Source organism: Mobula birostris, chromosome 5, assembly GCF_030028105.1.
Source record: "Mobula birostris isolate sMobBir1 chromosome 5, sMobBir1.hap1, whole genome shotgun sequence".
Taxonomy (NCBI): domain Eukaryota; kingdom Metazoa; phylum Chordata; class Chondrichthyes; order Myliobatiformes; family Myliobatidae; genus Mobula; species Mobula birostris.
The window spans coordinates 115,909,280-115,925,051 of NC_092374.1; the positions used below are offsets into that span (position 1 = coordinate 115,909,280).

At 37.7% G+C, this 15,772-nt stretch overlaps 1 protein-coding gene across 7 annotated transcripts in view; it reads left to right on the forward strand.

Annotated features, from left to right (window-relative positions):
* spopla (speckle type BTB/POZ protein like a) overlaps nt 1-15,772 on the forward strand; it is a 184,669-nt gene that overhangs the window by 164,196 nt on the left and 4,701 nt on the right. For all 7 annotated transcript variants that reach the window (XM_072258597.1, XM_072258604.1, XM_072258603.1 and 4 more), the window contains 5 exons: nt 4,773-4,924; nt 9,555-9,682; nt 14,984-15,161; nt 15,251-15,306; nt 15,524-15,646. In XM_072258597.1, the coding sequence (XP_072114698.1) occupies nt 4,773-4,924; nt 9,555-9,682; nt 14,984-15,161; nt 15,251-15,306; nt 15,524-15,646 (637 nt within the window). The remainder of the gene's footprint in view (nt 1-4,772; nt 4,925-9,554; nt 9,683-14,983; nt 15,162-15,250; nt 15,307-15,523; nt 15,647-15,772) is intronic.

The window sequence follows — 15,772 nt, forward strand, 5'->3', positions numbered from 1 at the left end:
GCGACTGAATTTTCCTAACTAACCTCCCATGCGGGACCTTGTCAAAGGCCTTACAGAAGTCCATGTAGACAATATCCAGTGCCTTCCCTTCATCCACTTTCCTGGTAACCTCCTCGAAAAACTCCAATAGATTGGTCAAACATGACCTACCACGCACAAAGCCATGTTGACTCTCCCTAATAAGTCCCTGTCTATCCAAATGCTTGTAGATTCTGTCTCTTAGTACTCCCTCCAATAACTTACCTACTACCGACATTAAACTTACTGGCCTATCATTTCCCGGATTACTTTTCGATCCTTTTTTAAACAACGGAACAACATGAGCCACTCTCCAATCCTCCAGCACCTCACCTGTAGACAGTGACATTTTAAATATTTCTGCCAGGGCCCTTGCAATTTCAACACTAGTCTCCTTCAAGGTCCGAGGGAACACCCTGTCAGGTCCCAGGGATTTATCCACTTTAATTTTCCTCAAGACAGCAAGGACCTCCTCCTTTTCGATCTGTACAGTTTCCATGATCTCACTACTTGTTTCCCTAAATTCCATAGACTTCATGCCAGTTTCCTTAGTAAATACAGATGCAAAAAACCTATTTAAGATCTCCCCCATTTCCTTTGGTTCCGCACATAGCCGACCACTCTGATCTTCAAGAGGACCAATTTTATCCCTTACAATCTTTTTGCTCTTAATATACCTGTAAAAGCTCTTTGGATTATCCTTCACTTTGACTGCCAAGGCAACCTCATGCCTTCTTTTAGCCCTCCTGATTTCTTTCTTAAGTATTTTCTTGCACTTCTTATATTCCTCAAGCTCCTTATTTACTCCCTGCTTCCTATACATGTCACACAACTCCCTCTTCTTCTTTATCAGAGTTGCAATATCCTTTGAGAACCAAGGTTCCTTATTCCTATTCACTTTGCCTTTAATCCTGACAGGAACATACAAATTCTGCACTCTCAAAATTTCTCCTTTGAAGGCTTCCCACTGGAGCCTCCTCCTTGGAGCCATTCATCTGCACAGAGCACTTCTTGCATTGAGGACTCTGCCTCCCACGGTATTCTGCAGCATCTTCCCTCTGTCCTGCTCCGCAGCTCCCACCAAAAAGACCCCAAACCAGACTACTGTCTGCCACAAATCTCTCTCCACCCCGCTCTCTGGAACTTTCTCCAGATCGCACCATCCTGATTGACTGACACAACATTCCTAAGTTGAACAACAGCGCAACAGAACAACATTCTACTAGCAGGCCACATTGCTTTTGCAGAAATTTGCTAAAATGAAATCCCTACCGCATTGTAGTAGAAATTGGAACCACTGGGGCGAGTGACTTTGAGGTTGCAGATTGCACCATAGAGCTCCTGCAGCGCTTCCCCAGCCGTAGCCTGGGTGGGAGGGAAAGTAAACAGCTATAATCACAATTACAGTAAACTCGCTCGGTAAGTGGAAAGGCCTGTATTTCATTAAAAACTGTCTGTGGTGAGCAGTGAGCTATTACTACCTAGGCGTTCACATTTCATTCTTATTGAGGTAGACACATACCTCTTCCATGGGTCTTGCTAGAGTTCACCGCATTTCTGTCTGCCTGAAAAGAGATTAGGCATCCTAGCTGAAGGGCTGAGTCTGGAATGGTATCTTGAAGTCATTTTTCTAGATTGATTGTTGTATTGCAGCTCTTGTGCAAACAAATTATTTGTGTCTGCATGCCAGTGCTCTGAGCACTCATGCTTTGCCCTGCTGTTGAAATTATTGCTATGGCCAAGTTAATTCAGCTTTTGGCTAGAACAATGGAGGACTTGGACACCATCAAAAACAAACACCAGCTTAGAGTTGGCTGTTACATTTTGGCTTAATTATCTGATATTCTAAAATACTTGTTGTTGAGGTCGTAATGTAGCTGACATGGGAAAAATGCATTAGAATTGTGGGGAGAAAAGAGTTGGATTAGTGAACCAAGTCCTGAGCTTGTGATGGAAGAATGGCCAATGATGAATCAATTGAGGATGATTCTGAGTTATTCTCTACTACGTCCTGATACCAGAAATAAACAATGATATCCATTTTCCTTTGTCAAGTATATCCTTAGCCACTGTTTTTGTTTTCCTTTTGACCTCTATGGACACCTCTTTTATTTGGGACACTTGATGTCGCTCTTAAATTGAATGCTACTTTGATGCAAGAGGGTACTGTTCTCTACTGTTGTTCTGCTCTTGTTTCCATGTCTGAATCAATGAAAGTAATTGCCATGGAACAGTAACACAGCATGCGGTAGCTCATTATCAATTAGTTGGTGTTATATTTATTGATAAGAGTTTGATGATGCTGAGACTTGATTTGATCTGTTTCTTGTAAATTAAATATGCCTAGCAGTTTTCCACATTGAAGGATAGTTGCAATTGAAAGCTTAGCTAAAGGAGCAGCCAGTATTTAACGCTCCCACCTGGATTATTGCAAGGTCCATTTTTTCCTTTCAAGTATTTAATTGTTAACCTCAAGCCTCTGAGTTCATCCAGAGAAGATGGACATTGAGATTGAGACATTGGGAGGATGCCACTTACTGCCCGATATAGCAGTAATAGTTCCGTGTTACTATATGGTGACCACTGTCCTCACATGTGGCAACTGATATTATCTTCAAAGTTTTCATTTGCCAGTGTTAAGGGGTTTCTTTGCTCGCTTTTTTAATGGGCTGACCAGTGAAGGAATTTGATCTTCATTTGACTATAACTCAAAAGGCTTCATTGGCAGGGTTGGTATCAACAGTTCGTCCCACTAACAATCATTCTGCATCTATTTCTGCTATGCCGCTAGTCGCAAAGGATATAATTAGGGATGTTGATCAAGTTTTATTTGCAAATGGACGAAGTTACGTGGTGGGAAGGAATTTGTGGAATTGATGGGAAGAGCTTGCTATATAGTTTATTTTAAGTAAACTTTTTTTAAAAATTAGACTAATTTGATTTTCTGAAATTTAGTAGAAAATATTTACTAAGCTATTTTTTAAAAAGTTTTAAAAAAAATTAGCTGGATTGTGTAAGATGAGATTCAGATTTAAATGGGTGCCACGGTAGCGAAGCAGTTAGTGCAACCTATTGCAACTTGAGGCACTGGAGTTCAATTCCGACTTCTTTTCAGTTTGTATGCTTTTCACAGGTGTGCACAGGTTTCCTCTGGCTGCGTCAGTTTCTTCCCACAGTCCAAAGATGTCCCTATTAGTAGGTTAATTGGTCATTGTAAATCATCCTGTGATTAGGGTGGGGTTGAATTGGTGGGTTGCTGGGAGATGTGGCTCAGTGGGCTGGAAGGGCCTTTGCACACTGTATCTCTAAATAAAATAAAACTCTTCCAGATCAGATCTGTAAGCTTGCTTTCTTGAATTGGTCTTTTTTTCTGACCTTTCTCCAAATTATCCACAGCTGAAAAGACATGTTGGCTTAGTACCGCCTTGAAAATAATAACAATTGCTAGTCTAATACCATAACCTGTAAGCCACAGTACTCTCTTGGTCACTGTTGATTTATAGGGAGTATGTATAAAATTTACTGTTGCATTGATTTACATAATACTTGTATAAAGTGTTTAAAAGTACAAGCCAAGAAAACTTGTGACAAAAGCCAGCTGCATCACCTGAATGCTATGCAGACTAGTTGACACCAGATAAGCAGAATTTCCAACAACCAAATATCAGGACAATTAAAGCCATGGCTTTGATTTCTGGAGAAAACTTCCTTTGCTAACGACCGACTCCGCCAGGCCTTCTTTGAGTTGTCCAAAACCAAACTGTTCATATGACACATTTGACTTCAAGATGCACATCATACTGCTTGCCACACCATACCAAAGCTGCTTGTTTCTAACTTCTGCAATGTTGCCCAATTTATCTGATCTAACGTTAAATTTCTTGTCTATTTTAGCTAGCTTTTACTTTCTTTCCTCACTGCCTTGTAAGCAATTCAGATCAGCACAAGAGATAATTTTCTAGGCATCCTGACCTTCATTAAGTCATGGAGTGCTAGATCTCACCTTTCTTATGCCCTCTTTATCACGAACATCATCTTCACCCTGTAACTGTCTGAGGTATTTGCTCTCTAATATGATTTCTTGAAGATTCAACAGATTTTAATTGCTGTCAATTATGGTTCAAAGGTCAGGAATTATTCTGCTGCAATTCGCAATGCACCCCTAAAGGAGCTGCATTTACAATTCTAAAACATTCATTATACTCTTTGCAGAACTTTTTGACTAAGCCATTGACAATTTTGTATCTTGATGACTGTTGTAGAATTTTATTTAATATCACCTCAGTTCCATGCAGTGTCTTGAGACGTTTTAAAGTGCTGAAGATGCTATGCAAATAGTTGTTGTCCTAAAAGATTTTGATTTTGGAAATGATTTAATGGTAAACTACTTTAATGGTAGATTGTCACTGTTGAGATCCTTCCTCTAGCCATGGTTCAAGGTAGTCCCTTGATGAACGACACACTGCTGTGGCCTGATTTATAGCCATGTTAATAATCATGCTCCTAGAAGTTCTGCATAGCAGAAAATGTTAAATGGACTGTTAACTATTTAGTCATTGATGACAGATTTCTGTCTCTTACAGGTTGTAAATGTTCAATTCTGGAAAACAAGGTTCATTATACACAGAACTCGGAGTATTTTAATGAATATATGAGTGCTAACAGCTATTGTTAATTATTTGTGTTGCACTTAATAAGGAAAGTACTTAATTGTTTCAGTTAACTGTTACTTTTTTTCAATGCATATATTACAGGTGCCTCAGAGTAAACCCAAAGGGTTTAGATGAAGAAAGCAAAGACTACCTTTCCTTATATTTGCTTTTAGTTAGTTGTCCAAAAAGTGAAGTTCGAGCAAAATTTAAATTTTCTTTATTGAATGCAAAAAGAGAAGAAACAAAAGCCATGGGTAAGTACTTGCACAAATTTTTATTTGAAGATCATTTCTAGTGATTGTTTTTGCCAAACAGTTTGAAAACGTAATTTGTAATATTTTGCATGTGTAATAAGATTTAATTATTTATTGGCATTGTTTTATTGGAGGGTGGAATTTAAACATTCATGGGCAAGGACATTCCTCCTCTTAGGTAATCAGAAAGTCATGAGCTCAAATCCCATTATGGACACCTGAACAATAAGAACTTTAGAACTGAAACTTTGCTTCACTGTTGAAACAACTATATTTCATTACTGATAACTGTCCTCAGTGTGGCCACAAAATGTACCAAAACATTATTTGAATTGGAAAACGTTTTCCATTATTGCTTCTGACATTTAATCCTCAACATCTCAACAGCTGGTTGGCTTTATTATTATGTACAGTTACCATTGTTTCCCTCCTTTATTACGATAGTTGAATTGTGAAGATTCACATATCAATGCATGTCAATTTATATTTTTTACCAATTTCAACAATTTGCAAACTATTGGTGATAATTTGTGGGAATACATTGTTACTTATCTGTTCCTGAACTGGCATGCATTCTGAGTTTAGCCCAGTTTTTTGAAAGCTTGAAACCTTAACTCTATTGAACTAACTGCAATGAATCATAACAATTTGAATTTATGCAAGTCCTTTAATGTGGAGTAATGTATCAGCAAACATAACTGTAAGCAGAATAAAATATTTCCTTCTTTTTCACCTTCTTCCCCGATTTTATTTTTAAATGAATAAATCTGCATTATAAAATTCCTTTTTTAACATCAGGATACCTCAGAGCTTCAATGCAAGGAAATGTGGCAGTCCTTTAGTGATGCAGTTGACAAATTGTGGCAAGGTACATGAAATATAAGGTTTACATGAGGTACATAACAAACATGGAGAATTAAATGCAGAAGATAAGACGATGGTTTGCATCATTTCTTTGAGATCTGTTTTCATCTGAGGCTAGGAATGAATTAAATGTCAGCTTATACAACAATTATTAACAGTCATTCATAGCATGGGTTTTCAAGCATGTATGAGGTTATGGCCCTCTCTTATCTAAGAACAAAGTTTAAAGACCTCAGTCTGAATGTTATGCAACACAACATAGCTGCTTTTGAACCTTGTCTAATTAGTGTGTACAATTCAGCATTATTGTCAGGGTGATGAACTTGTATTATCAAATGTTTGTGTGTGTGCTGAATTCTGACAGTCACTGGTCCCAGGAAATCTATTCAATTGAGAAGTGGTTTTACTCTAATTTCTCAGCTATACTTCAGAAGTGCAGGAAACCCTCCTTTGATTTGCTCTATTATCTTTCTATAGCCTTCCAGTATGAATCTATTTATTGGCTCAACTTTGCTTTTTTTCGTTTTAGGATCTTGTATTTTAGTACTAGTTAGTTTTTATGGTTCAGTTCTTTTGACTAAACTTCCTGCTGCTGCTTCCTAATATTTTAATGTCTTATTCTTGATATGATTTCTTCAGATTAAGACACAAGCATCATGATTGTAGAAATAGTGCTTAATAATCCAGATTCAAGGAATGACTCTGTGACTCTATACGTTGTGTATAATTAAGCACATGTGATTTTGTTAGTGACTTCCTGTAGAACAGGGGCCCAATCTTCAAGGATGCAGCATTAGAAATTGCCAGAGACCTGCTAAGGTTATTCTCTTTGTGTGCTTTAAAGCAAATAATTTAACAATATAAGAACATTTTATTGCCTTGTTCATCATTTGTTTTCCATTGAATATTCAATGAATATTCTGTGCATTAATTGGTCGCAATTATTTGTTTTGGTCATTTTCTGTTTCTGGATGAAAATATGGTAACAATTTTGGAATGACTCTAGAATTTAACAGCCATGTGATTCCCAAAAAAAGCCATAAAAGATTATTAATATTAATATTCAGTCCATTGTCTGCACCTCCTAGGTATTGTCACTAGAATTCAGGAGCCTACCTCTTGCTGGTTCATAATCAACACATGCTGGACCTGGCAATCAAGTTCCCCTATGTTGCAGAAATAAGGTTAAGAATCAGGTTTAATTTCATTGGCATATGTGGTGAAATTTATTGTTTTGCAGTAGCAGTACATAGTAATAAAAATTACAATAGGCACATATAAAAGGTAAATAAGTAGTGCAAAAAGAGAGGGAAAATATTGAGGGTTCATGGGTTCATCGTCCATTCAGAAATCTGATAAATTATACGATGCACCATGAGACAGGAATTGTCAGTGAGAGTAATCTGAAGGTTCTCTCAGTAATGGAAAAACAGATCATGGTATAAATCAGAGGATCAGAGATATGTGTCACAATGATAATGTAGTATAATCATCATGGGGAACTTTAGTCTACCTATAGACTGGGCAAACAAAGAGCAGTAATATACAGAGGATGAATTTGTGGTGTGTAAACAAGAGTTTCCTACACCTTTATGTGAGGAATCAACTTAAACAGCTTATGTTAGATTTAGTTTCCTACAATGAGTAAGAGCTAATTAATATAGCCTGCAACCTCATGACATGAACATGAATTTCTCTAACTTCAAGATAATGCTCTATTCCTCTGCCCACTCCTGGTTTACAACCTGTGAATGGTGTAAACACTCATCTTTTTCAGTTCCTGCATTGACTAACTATTCACTCCTACCCCTGCTTATTTTGTTTTAATTTCTCATCCTCTTATCCAACCTCGGCCACATCTTTAGCAGCCAAATGGCCTCCTTCCTCTATTTCTTATATGCTCCTAAGCGTGCATATTTTCAAGCACAGTCTTTGTGGAAGTGGTGCCCAATCTCACTTCTACACACACGTGAGCCCCACTGGTGCAGTACGTGGTGGCTGATGCTGCAGGTTACATTGCAAGCAGTAGCCATCTGCTGCTGGTGCTACAATGGATCCTCTAATTGTTGTCTCTCCAGGTCAGCTTTCTTCCATGGTGGTGTCAGAGTGAGTGTATGTTGCAACAGTCATTGGCTTGTCATGTCACTCATCAGTCCATTAATTTAAACAATGTAATAAGAATGTGTAACTCCCATGCTTGAGAATTGACAATAACACTCTAGGCCACTATTCTCTTTAATTTATCAGGTTGACAGTGTTCAGTGTTCTGTCTCTTGCTGGTATCCTTATTTTCCTTCTCAGTCAAAGCAGCCTCAGAGCTACCAAACTGATGGCTCAAAATTGTTGGAAAACATTTTCCACTGTACCTGCATTTCTCTCTAAGAGTTGGTGGTCTTCTACAGCTTTAAAATATTTTAAGAATTTTTATATGTATGTTTATTTGAACAGCTTTTAGGTCATCCTTAATGATCAGAAGCATTTCAAATCCAGTTTCAAATGTTTTTGATGGCAGTTAAGTGTCAAGGTTGTCAGGTATTTCAATCGTTAGTCTTCAAAATCCTTGCCTAAGGTCTTTCTACAGAACATACTTCAACTCTTGGATTAGATCTCATGTATAAAGTCTCAGCTTGACTGTTCATTCATATCCAGAATATGTTAGTGCAGGCAGGCAGTGTGGTGGTGAATCCAGGCAGCTGACTGAATCCAAAGCAATTCTGCACATTGGGAATGTGCTAGATTCCAGTTCTGTCCAGTATTCAGACCAGGATACATACAAAGAGTTTTTAACTTAAGCTGTCCACCGTCAGATCAAACGTTACAAAGTAGTGCAGAGTTCATTGTTCTGAGCACTAGTGTCAAGAGCAGTAAATATAGTGGATTCCTGATAATTGAGCCATCAGTTAATTGGAGTACCCGCTTATTTGAGGTAACTGTTAAAGAACAAAACTAATCGAGAAAATAGCTGGGATTCCCTGCTCACTGCGGTTTCAAGCATTCAGGCTTGGAGATTCAGGAAACGGTTGGGAATGAAATTAAGACAACTTCACTACGGCAATTTAGGAACTACAAGGAAGTTGAAGGTATTGACAATCATCTTGAATGTTACAATGAAATGAAGATTTAGAGGGTGCAATCATTAAAAGCATTGTATGTAGGATGTCCATTATCAGTGCTAGGTGTCTGCTGTGATTTTGTTCATTTACGCTCTATCAATAGAACATGGCAGCATATGTTCACTGGATGAATTCCTCTGTCGAAAACGATTAGGAACTAGTACACAGTGTTGCTTTTAAGTTCTGTATTTCATATATAATGTGTTACTCATTTTAAATTAGTTTGTGTTTTTATACCCTTCTAACTATTTCCATGAAACTTTGGGCTAAAATGAACTGTTTCCAATGTGTCCCAATTACTCGGAATCCACTACATTGTAGTGTCATGCAATCTTTTCTTGAGAGCTGTATTCAATGTTAATTCTATCAACTATAAAGAGAGCACATATTTTAATTAATTATGAGTAAACTAATCTGTCTTAGGAGTTAGACCAAAGCAAAATATGTCATAGGTCTATTTTTCGTAGAATGAATTAAATTGATTTTTTTTCTGTACAAAAGGAGGTAAGATTTCCTCTTCATTATTTTCATTAAAAATAGGTTTTGCCAGAAACAGTGAACATTGGAAACCTATTCTGATACTTGTCTAATATAGTCATGTGATTGCTGCTTGTTTTTTTTTAAATACCCCTTTCTCAATTTATTTCTAATAGAAAGTCAAAGGGCATATCGATTTGTCCAAGGCAAGGACTGGGGTTTCAAAAAGTTTATCCGTAGAGACTTCCTTCTAGATGAAGCAAATGGTCTTCTTCCAGATGATAAACTTACACTGTTTTGTGAAGTAGGTGAATGTTTTAAATCACAAATGGTTAGGTAAATGTATTTTAATGTAGTGTTTATTTTAATGTATCAGTTTATTTTATTTAAGACACTCACTCCAAGTTTACTTGACCATTGTAAGTCTTGAACTTGTTCAATTTTTGCTTTGTGCATTATACAATCAGAAGTTATAAGGCCTAAATGGAAATTTTGCCATCATTCCTGGCAAATGATAGTACATAACACCTTGATAATTCACTCTCCTATTGTTCACAAATCCTGATGGTTCGGTATCTTGCTCAACACGATCTATTTCCTGTACTCCTTTCAAGCTAATCAGGACGCAGGTTTTCTGTGCTTGCTTTAAACTCAGGGGCCTTGTTTCTCTCATTCCTGTTTAAAAATACCAGGGCTCTGTATTTGCATTCCTGTTGAACATACAGAATGCTTTACTGTGGTTGATGTATTACTTAAAATAATTTCCAGTCATCCAGGAAATCTACCTGTCCAGTGTACACTGGTCATGAAGCTGCTGGATTATTGGGATTTTACTGTATTTCTTTAGCAATATCTGTCATCATTCAAAATTCATTTCTTGCGAGCTTTTCTTGTTTTCCTTTTCTCCTATTTGTTTTGAGACTTCCCATTTTAAAATGAAAAATATATATTCTTTTTAAACCTCATTCAACTTGCAGTGCACTAACTTTAGAATTTAGTGTTTTGTGAAATTAGTACAGGTAGTTGTTACTTATAAAGTAAAAGGGAAACAACAGGAATTCTGCAGATGCTGGAAATTCAAGCAACACACATAAAAGTTGCTGGTGAACGCAGCAAGCCAGGCAGCATCTCTAGGAAGAGGTGCAGTCGACGTTTCAGAGGGTCTCGGCCTGAAACGTCGACTGCACCTCTTCCTAGAGATGCTGCCTGGCCTGCTGCGTTCACCAGCAACTTTTATGTGTGTTGGTTAAGTAAAAGGGAAATCACTTGTGAAAGGTAATCATCAAAATTTCACTTAATCTGCTTAACCGGCTTTGTGGATGGCAATCTGAAATGAAAACTCTTGACGCAAACACGAGGAAATCTGCAGAAACGTTGACTGTACCTCTTCCTGAAAACTCTTAACACTTGGTTTCCAAATGTGCAACTCTTCTGAATAATTTTATTCTTCTTCAACTAGTTCTAGATTTGAATTATAAGCTAGTTTTAGTGTCAAACTAGTATTGTGTTCACTAGTTTTTATATATCTAATGTGAACTTCCAAGCGCCCTCCAGAAAGTATTTATTTAGTCAATGGCATACTTCTATGAGCTAGCTTAATGCATACTTATAATGTTACATAATTACATGAGCAGACATGGTGAGATAACATATCTACAGGTAAAATGAAATTGTAGGTAAAGTGAAATTGTTTGAACACAGTTGTCATCTTTAGTGTGTTGAACCTCTATGGTACAAAGATTAGAATTATACTAAAGATAGATTGTCAGGTTATTACTGAAACAGCTGACTGATTAGCAGGTTTCAAGAATACCAGATCATTGCATCATTTCAATTTGATCCTGGTACTTACAGTTCATGTGAGAAACTTCATTGTTGTAGTCATAGTCATACTTTATTGATCCTGAGGGAAATTGATTTTTGTTACAGTTGCACCATAAATAAATAAATAGTAATAAACCATAAATAATTAAATAGGAATATGTAAATTATGCCAGGAAATAAGTCCAGGACCAGCCTATTGGCTCCGGGTGCCTGACCCTCCAAGAGAGGAGTTGTAAAGTTTGATGGCCACAGGCAGGAATGACTTCCTGTGATGCTCAGTGTTGCATCTCGGTGGAATGAGTCTCTGGCTGAATGTACTCCTGTGCCCAGTCAGTCCATTATGTAGTGGATGGGAGACATTGTCCAAGATGGCATGCAAGTTGGACAGCATCCTCTTTTCAGACACCACCATCAGGGAGTCTAGTTCCATCCCCACAACATCACTGGCCTTACGAATGAGTTTGTTGATTCTGTTGGTGTCTGCTACCCTCAGCGTGCTGCCCCAGCACATAACAGCAAACATGATAGCACTGGCCACCACAGACTTGTAGAACATCCTCAGCATCGTCTGACAGATGTTAAAGGACCTCAGTCTCTTCAGGGAATAGAGACGGATCTGACCCTTCTTGTAGACAGCCTCAGTGTTCTTTGACCAGTCCAGTTTATTGTCAATTCGTATCCCCAGGTATTTGTAATCCTCCACCATATCCACACTGACCCCCTGGATGGAAACAGGGGTCACCCTGCTTAACTTGCTCATCTTGCTATTTCATATTACTTTGCGAAAAGAATAATTGAAATGTGGTATATGGGAGTATTTACAGTGACTCCAATGTATCTTATTTTCCCTTGGTCAGAAGTTAAATATATAATACGTATTTGCTATAAGTATAATTTAGTTGATAAAGATTACAAGAAGTGTCAGAAGATTTGCTAAATGTCATCTGTTGCTAATTTTTAGATGACTGTAATTTTAGTAATATACATTTCTGGATGTATTGTGATCCATGAAGTTAAAGTCATTGTTACACTGTTAAAAATTGTAGTGCACATAGACATTTCCACCTAGGTTCTAGTTTTTGAATACTTATTTGTTTTATAAATCTCTCAAATCCTACTGCATTCTTTCAACTAACAATCCAGTCATTTGTTCAGATGGCTGTTAAACAATATGACAGTGGGTGCAAAACCATTCAGCTGGTAAATAAGGTCAAGTGAAGCACATTATTGTTAATAATAACAGTTAATGCATTCTTTTCCCAATTCAAATTTTTAAAAAAAATAATGTGGAAAAATATGCGACTCAATTGCATTGGGAGAAACCTTCCTTATTGTGATACTTTTCTAGAATAGTTACTTTTTTGAAGGAGGGCTATTCAGCTTATGTTCCTGCCAGCTCCATCAGAATCACTCAATAATTCCACCAATCGCCACCCTCCCCCAATCCCTTGGCTTGTTTTCTGAATCCTGGTGAATGTTTGATCACTAAGTATGTGTTATAGTTCCTTTAAAGGCCACAGTGTGCCTACATCACACCTGCAAACAGTGCATTTCATATCCCAGTTACACAGTATGCTTTTTTTTAAAAGAAAAAGGTTTTTCTTCATGTCAATCTTAATTCTCTGGTTATCTCACAACTGTGACAACTGGTCCTTGACACAATTTACCAAAGAGAAGAGCTTCCTGTAATTCATTCTCTTCAAATCCTCATTATCTTGTATACTTCTATCAAATCTCCCCTCAACCTTCTCCTCAAACAAAGTAATCCCAACCCCTCTAATCTATCCTATCAACCATCCCTCATCCCTGCAGCCACATGTAGAACACTGAACATAAAACACTTTAGCACAGTACAGGCCCATTAGCCCACAATGTTGTGCTGCCTGTTTAACCTACTCATAAGATTAATCTAACCCTTCCCTCTTACATAGCCCTCCTGTTATTCTATCATGGTGTGCCTATCTAAGATTTTCTTAAATGCCCCTAATGTACTTGCCTTCACCACCACCCCTGGCAGGGTGCTCCACACACTCGCACTCCTTTTTTTATAAAAAAAAACTTCCCTGACATCCATTCCCCGTCCCCCAATACTTTCCTCCAATCATTTTAAAATTATGCTGCCTGTTATTAATCATTTTCGCAACACTACCTCACGGCTCTTGAATTCAATCCTTGACTAACGAAGGCCAACATACCATACACCTTCTTGACAACCCTATCAATTTGTGTAGCAACTTTAATGGATCTATTGATGCGGAATCCAAAATCGCTTTGTTCTTCCACACTGCAAAGAATCATGCCATTACCCCATAGTCTGCCTTCAAATCGGCTTTTCAAAGTGAAACACTTCACACTTCTCTGGGTTGAACTCCATCTGCCACTTAGCCCAGCTGTGTATCCTGTCAATGTTCCATTATAAAACTTCCATAACCTTCTACAGATTCTGCAGGTCCACCAACCTTCATGTCATTGAAAACTTACCCAATTCTTCATCCTAGTTTTTTATAGAAATCACAAAGAGCAGGGATCCCAGAACCGATCCCTGTGGAACAGCACTGGTCACAGACCTCCAGGCAGAATACGCTTCATTTCCAGCTATCCTCTGCCTTCTATGAACAGGCCATTTCTGAATCAACACAGCTGTGATTCCCTGGATCCTATGCTTCCTGACTTTCTAAATGAGCCTACCATCTGCAACCTTATCAAGTGACCTACTGAAATCCATATACCCTGCATCCACTGCTCTACGTTCATCATAGTGCTTTATCACATCCTCAGAGAATTTGATCAGGCTCATGAGGCATGCCTTTGTCCCTCAAGGAAGCTGTGCTGACTATCCCTAATCGGAATATGCTTCTCCAAGTTCTCAAATCCAACCTCTAATTCTTCTCCAATAATTTGCCCACCAATGAAGTAAGATTCGCTAGGGTATAATTCTCAGTATTATTCCTACTCCCTTGCTTAAACAAAAGCAATAACACTCCAATTATCTGGTACTTCTCCTCTGGTCAGTGAGGATGCAAAGATTATCACCAAAGGCACAGAAATCTTTCCACACTTCCCATTGTAACCTGGGGTATATCCCATCTAGCCCTGGGGACTTATTGACCCTAATGTTGTCTTAAATCTTAAGTGAACTTGACAAGCTGTTCCCTAACTCCTGTCAACCATGATTCTTTCATCCTACCATACTTTCCTTGGCTCAATGAAACAGATCTATCTGGAACCCCGTGCAAATGCTCCTTAGACAATGTCCATCTTTCCATTATTCATTTCCCTGAGTGTTTTGGTTGCTGTCTCCAACACCCAAATATCTTGCCACCTAGACAAGACATTTAAGGCTGTTGTTGTCCTAAATATAATCTGAAAGGCAAATAAGTAATTCCCTAGCAACACTCATAAAAGTTGCTGGTGAACGCAGCAGGCCAGGCAGCACCCTAGGAAGAGGTACAGTCGATGTTTCAGGCCGAGACCCTTTGTCAGGACTAACTGAAAGAAGAGCTAGTAAGAGATTTGAAAGTGGGAGGGGGAGGGGGACAAACGAAATTTCGAGATCTCGACTATACCTCTTCCTAGAGATGCTGCCTGGCCTGCTGCGTTCACCAGCAACTTTTATGTTTGTTGCTTGGAATTCTAGCATCTGTAGATTTCCTCGTGTTTGTGTTTTTAAATTCCCTAGCAAGCTATTTATTAATATTTTTTTCAGCTGAATTAATTACTATTTTTTTTAAACCTAATGTTTATTGGTTTTGAAACTTGTGTTCTTTCTGCTCTGGTTTAGGTGAGTGTAGTTCAAGATTCTGTTAATATATCCGGCCAATCAAATATGAATACATTAAAAGTTCCAGAATGTCGTCTAGCAGATGATTTGGGGAATCTATTGGAAAGTTCTAGATTCACAGATTGCTCCCTTTATGTAGGAGGGCAAGAATTTAAAGCTCACAAATCAATTTTAGCAGGTAGGTAAGCTTGGATGTCAAGTTACATGTATCTTATTAGCAAAAAGAAATCCTGATTTTTATACTCTTTTTTCCTTTCTACTTGACAGCTCGTTCTCCTGTTTTTAATGCTATGTTTGAACATGAAATGAAAGAAAGTAAGAGGGTAAGAATTCTTGTTATTTTCAAGTTTAAGTCTTGATCATGAAATTGATTTTACAGTTTGATTCTAGTTTTGATCATAATGTGATTAAGTGTATCTTCATAAAAATAATTATTGTAGGAGAAATACAATTGCTAAATTGGAATATTAACAAAGCTATCCAGTTTTAAACTCTGTTCAGTTATACTCATTTATTTTTCTTTTCAATTTTTCCTAACAGAATAGAGTAGAAATTAATGATGTAGATCCAGAAGTTTTTAAAGAAATGATGAGATTTATCTACACAGGAAAAGCACCAAATCTTGATAAAATGGCTGACAACCTGTTAGCAGCTGCAGACAAAGTAAGTAATGAATATTCTGAAGCACGTGTCCAGAAAAATGTAGATATAATGTGCATCTCAAGTCATCTAGATGCTTGGAAGTACTTATGGCACTGAAAGATAATGTCATGCAAGAATATTTTTGAA